The sequence below is a fragment of the Arachis duranensis genome, chromosome 4 (assembly GCF_000817695.3).
Source record: "Arachis duranensis cultivar V14167 chromosome 4, aradu.V14167.gnm2.J7QH, whole genome shotgun sequence".
Lineage (NCBI taxonomy): Eukaryota > Viridiplantae > Streptophyta > Magnoliopsida > Fabales > Fabaceae > Arachis > Arachis duranensis.
Genome location: NC_029775.3, coordinates 92,092,702 through 92,098,763, shown reverse-complemented (window position 1 = coordinate 92,098,763; position 6,062 = coordinate 92,092,702). Strand labels below are relative to the sequence as shown.

Sequence of the window (6,062 nt, the reverse complement as noted above, 5' to 3'; positions counted from 1 at the left end):
ACGTGCAAAACGAGAAAAAACACACACACATGCAAAACGAGCGAAAGATATGGGGAGGTGCGAAACGAGCAGAAAACACAAAAAAAAATAAAAAAACACACACACTTGCGAAATGAGCAAAAAAGGCAAAAAAACACACACATGTGTGAAACGAGCGAAAAACACACAAAAATAAATAAAAAAACACACACGTGCTAAACGAGCAAAAAACACACACGTGCGAAACAAACGAAAAACACAAAAATGAAAAACACACATGCGCGCGTGTGAAACGTGCGAAAAATGCACATGTGCGAAATGAGCAAAAAATACACGTGCGAAACGAGCGAAAAATAAGCACACGTGTGAGACGAGCGAAAAACACAAAAAAATAAAAAACACACATGCGAAATGAGCGAAAAACACACACAGGTGCGAAACGAGCGAAAAATACAAAAAAAAAACACATACACCCGTGCGAAACGAGCAAAAAAGATAAAAATAAATAAAAAAATACACACGTGAGAAACGAGCGAAAAACACAAAAAAAATCACACACCCGAGTGCGAAACAAGCTAAAAACACAGAAACGAAAAAACAAACCCACATGCGTGCGAAACGAGTGAAAAATACACAAATGCAAAACGAGCGAATAACACGCACATGTGCGAAACCAGCGATAAACAAAAATAATAAAAAAAGCACACACGTGTAAAACGATAAAAAACACACACAGGTGCGAAATGAGAGAAAAACACAAAAATAAAAAAATAAAAAACACACATACACACACTTGCGAAACGAGCGAAAAACACACACACTCGCGAACGAGCGAAAAATGCAAAAAAAACACACACGTGTGAAACGAGCGAAAAACACAAAAAAATAAATACACACACAAGTGTGAAAAGACCGAAAAACACACACACGGCGAAATAAAAATAAAACAAAAAAACGCACGCACGTGCTAAACGAGCGAAAAACACACGGACGTGCGAAACAAATGAAAAACACAAAAATGAAAAACACAAACGCACGTGCGAAACAAGCAAAAAACACACAAGTGCAAAACGAGCAAAAAACACACACGTGCGAAACGAGCGAAAAACAAGTACATGTGCGAAACGAGTGAAAAACACAAAAGAACACACACGTGCGAAACGATAAAAAAAACACACATGTGCGAAACGAGCGAAAAACATACACACGCCTGCGAAGTGAGCGAAAATCATGCATACGTGCGAAACAAGCGAAAACACAAAAAAGATTAAACAAATAAAAAAACACACGTGCGAAAAGAGCAAAAAACACGTGCAAAAGGGTCTATAAAAAACAATCAAATTAAAAACAAAAATAAAAAAAATTAACTCATAAAAAATTTAAAATATCCGAGTTAAAATTTTATATCTATACAAAAACCAAATTTTTTTTCTCCTAAATTATAGAAAAAATATTTTAAAAAATACATCATCCATTAATATTTTGACGAAATATGAGAGGAAGTAACCTCTGTGCTTTCAAAGTACATGCAAAGGGTCTTTTATTTAAATAAAATAAAAAATTATAATCTTCAACAATTCACAGAAATAAAATAGTTGCTTCAATGGGGAAGATATACAATTTTGCAACACCCTAATATTTTTTGTAATTAAATTTCACGCGTGGGATGGTTGAGAATAGAATATAGTTGTTAGAACCGAATCGGTAATTAAATCAGTCTAAGTTATTGAATCATTAGATTATTAATTTAACGGGTGAGTTACAGATTGAACTAATTGACCTGATCGCCATTAACCTCAACCTTCTCTACTTGCTCCTCCTGATGGGGTGGCTTTCCATATGGTGGCTTCTCGTGTGGTGGTTTTTCATATGGTGGCTTCTCATGTGGTGGCTTCTCATAGGGTGGCTTGTCGTGTGGTGGTTTCTCGAATGGTGGCTTATGGTATGGAGGCTTCTCATAGGGTGGCTTTTGGAATGGAGGCTTGTCGTGAATAGGTTTAGGGTATTCATCAGCAATGGAGACTGCTGCAAACACCAATGCAAGTAGCAACACTGCAAGTGTGTATTTGGGAGCCATGTTTGTTTTGGATGCTGAAACCAGGGAGGAGGGAGTGGGGTTTTATAGTGGTTCCATGCCATGCATGATGGCGTCATGGCACTTGTCATCTCTTCATTCTTTAGTCTCTTAAGTCCAATTGTTAATATTTGTAGTGGAATTTATTCAGACTTTGACAGAGACGGATGTCTGATCTGTGTGTTTGTCTTCGTTGTTGGGTCATATTTTATCTTATGTAATAACTAAAACCTTTGGACTGTTAGGAATAAGCTGCACGAGTTGAAATCTTTGACTATTTTGCTCAAATAATACGTCGTTAGGTAAATAATGTTATCAGAATCATAGGTGAAATTCGTCAAAAGTATGTCCTTCTTTTTCACATATTTTGGCTTATGTAGGACCAATAGTAAGCAATGCATATGCTTTTGTTTTCCCATCCACGAATAATATTTCCCCGCATATTTTATTTGTCGCCTCGGCTGCGCATCATACCGTTAGTGCCTTCTATTTTTATTTCGGAGAATAACATTGGAAAAAGTTCCAATGAAAATACTTTATTTAAATAAATTTGATAATATTTTGACAATCACTTTCTCTAGACATCTAAAATATTTGTTAAGTCTAGTTTGATTTTGGGTTAATTTATGATGATAAACATTCATTTGGGTTGAAAATCCAATATAGTTTAATGTGTGTTTTATTGTGGCAGGTCCATTAATTAGTTTTCACAGTCCAAAGCTAGCATATGCTTCAACCATGTCAAAGAGCCAATGCTCCTCATAGCACCGTTCAGCAATCAAATGTTTATATGATTTGCTAAATGTTATAAGAAGACACCTGTATCATGCAAGGACAGGTGTGGCTCTGTAAAAGCAAGAAAGGACACTAAGACACCCACTAACCCAAGGACATCACCTGAGCAATACTAGGATCGTGGTTGAGCAAAATACAAACGAGCAAAGAGCAACTAGCAGCAGCAGGAGAAAAATGGAGCAGAATGAAAAAGGAGAACATGCCAAGGAAGGAAGAAAAACAAAAGACAGCAGAGGTAGTGGTCGAGCTCCTCGGACAGCAGAGGTGGTGGAGCAGGATGAAGAAAGCACTGCCTGCCAACAGGGACAGCTCCAACGAGCAGCTGGCACAAGGAAATGGAAGATGCAAAAATGAAGGCAAGTTGAAGATATATAACAAGCTTCATTCCATCATTTCAAAGGAAGAAAGAGAGCGCACACACTCAGAGCACATCTCTAACACAGAGCTGTAATCTCTTTCTTCTACTCAAGCTTAATTTCTGATCTTTTTGTTATGACTATCTTGTGTCATTTTCTGTTTTGAGAAAAGGCTAATCTTGTGAGGTTGAAAAGCCAATGAGTGAAAAGGCAAGAGTGATACAAAAGAGCCACTGATTTGGTTTTTGAACTAGGATTAGTTTCCCTTACCAAGTTGGGTTAGCACTTGGGAAAATTGAATCTGGTTGATTCCCCTTCCTAGTTGGGACAACACTATGGGAAGCTAAGCTTTGGTGATGAAAGCTTAGAGGGTAGATACTAGTTGAATTAGGGAGAAATTCAATAGTATTGGTGAATGTAATCTGTGAATGATTAGTGAAAATTCTACCATGGTTTGTGGTGGAGACTGGCGTAGGATTCATTGCACAAAGAATCCGAACCAGGATACATGCTAGTCTTCATCTTCTCTTCCTTGCTCTTTATATGTTCTGCGTATGAGTTAATTTCAAATAATCTCCTGCAAACCGAGCTACTACTAAAACAGAGTTTGGAACTCTAAGTTTTAAGCCAACTTGATTCAACCCCCCTTCTCAAGTTCAACTAGAATCATCAATTGGTATCCAGAGCAAGGTCTCAAGGAGTCAAGCTTCACAGCTTGGAGCAAAGATCCATGGCCAACAACATGAGTCCCACTATAGTGGCTTTCACTCTCATTGAAGGGCAGTCTAATAATAGACCTCCCTACTTCAATGGCAGCAACTACTTTTATTGGAAGGAGAGAATGAGAATTTTCGTGCAGTCGATCGACTACAACATCTGGAAGATTATTCTCAACAGTCCAAACATTTCCACTAAACAGAATGTTGATGGAGAAGTTGTGGCAAAGAAAGACAGCGAATGGATAGATGAAGAAAAGAAGAAGGTTGAACTCAATGCCAAAGCAATCAACCTGATGCGCTGCACAATCAGTTTCGAAGAGTTCAGAAAGGTGTCTACATGCAAAACGGCTAAAAAAATATGGGATAAGCTCAGACTCACTCATGAAGGCATTGAGCAAGTGAGGGAAACCAAAATTGACATGCTGATGAATGAGTATGAAATGTTCACTATAAAGGAGGATAAGAGTATCGATCAAATGTTCGAAAGGTTCTCAATAATCATCAACAATCTGGACGCCATGGGAAGGAACTACTCTGAAGAAACTCTAGTAAGAAAGATCCTGAGAAGTCTTACTAAGAAATGGGAAGTAAAAAGTACAGCCATCTCTGAGAGGAATGATTTGATTAAAATCACCTATGATGAGCTAAGAGGTAAGCTGCTGGCCTATGAAACCACTCACATGTCTCAAGACAAAGATGACAAAAAGAAAAATATAGCACTAAAATCAAGAATGACAGCCCAAGGAGAAGAATCTGATGACAGTTTCTCAGATGAAGAAATAGTGCTCTTTGCAAGAAAAATGGGAAGACTACTGAGATACAAAAGCAAAGGCAAAGGAAGCTCTTCATCCAAAGATGTCAAGAAAGATCAAGTCAAGTTCACATGCTGTCACTGCAAGGAACCTGGTTACTTCAAGTCAGATTGCCCTCAACTTAAGAAAGGCAAAAAATCCAAGAAAGACAAAAAGAAGGTGATGATGGTAACATGAGAGGACTTGGAGAACGACACCAGCTCAGAGAGCTCAGATCAAGAAGCTCAACTATGTCTGATGGCAGATCATAATGATGAAGATGAGGTAGATCTCTCTGACTTATCTATTGATGAACTGCACTACATTATCAAAGATATTTCTATGAACTCTAAGAAACTCTTGGATAAGTATGCAAAATGTAAGAAAGAAAATGAGGCATTGAGGACAAAAAATGATCTTCTTTTGAAAAAGGTTAAGGCTAATGAAATTGGTAATAAAAAATTTTTAAAAGAAGAAAACAGTGCCTTGCGAGCTGAATTAGAAAAATTCAAACTCAAGCATGAAGTCACTGCTTCCACTGATTTGATTTCTGAAAACAAGAAGCCGAATGAACAAATAAAAAATTTGAATGAAGACTTAGCAAAGTTTGTTCACGGTTCTCAAAATCTAAACAAACTGCTTGCTTGTCAAAGGTTTGGGTCTGAAAAATCTGGACTTGGATTCAAAGAGGAAAATAAATCTATTTTCAAGCCTAACTTCCAAAAATCTGAATCCTCCTCTTCCAAGTTTTTCAAACCAAAAGGATTCAGCAAACCTCAGAAATTAGTGGGCAAGAATCAGTGCTACAAGTGCAATAGAAATGATCATGATCCTCCTCAATGTTTCATCTTTCTTAAGTCTTTTGGTAATGATAGTAAATTATATAAAGTTGTTCATGATTTTAATGCTCTTGGGCAACCAAGAAGATTTCACATCAAATGATCCGAATGGATTTGGATACCTAAGGTTAGTTGAAGAACATGCAGATTTGCCTTATACCCAAGAAGAAAATAGACATGTGGTATCTTGATAGCGGATGTTCAAGGCATATGACCGGAAGGAATACTTTCTTCATTAAACTCAACAAGTATGATGGAGGATTTGTCACTTTTGGAGATAATGGTAAAGGTAAAATAATTACCATTGGTAAGGTTGGCAAAGATTTTTCAACTTGCATTGATAGTGTCTTTTTAGTTGATGGGTTAAAGCATAATCTATTGAGCATAAGTCAATTGTGTGTGACCTTGGATATGCTGTAACCTTTAGAAAATCTGATTGTAGAGTCATAAATGAGAAAACAGGGGCTATTTTATTTGTTACCAAAAGAAGTGACAATGTTTATGGTATC

At 37.1% G+C, this 6,062-nt stretch overlaps 1 protein-coding gene across 1 annotated transcript; it reads right to left on the bottom strand.

The window, feature by feature from the left end:
• Positions 1 to 1,765: 1,765 nt before the first annotated feature.
• LOC107484887 (early nodulin-75) lies at positions 1,766 to 2,063 on the bottom strand (the record flags this gene model as incomplete). The annotated part of the gene is given in 1 exon segment (XM_016105434.3): positions 1,766 to 2,063. A coding segment is annotated over 1 exon segment (291 nt), but the record flags the coding sequence as incomplete, so codon positions are not given.
• Positions 2,064 to 6,062: the final 3,999 nt, after the last annotated feature.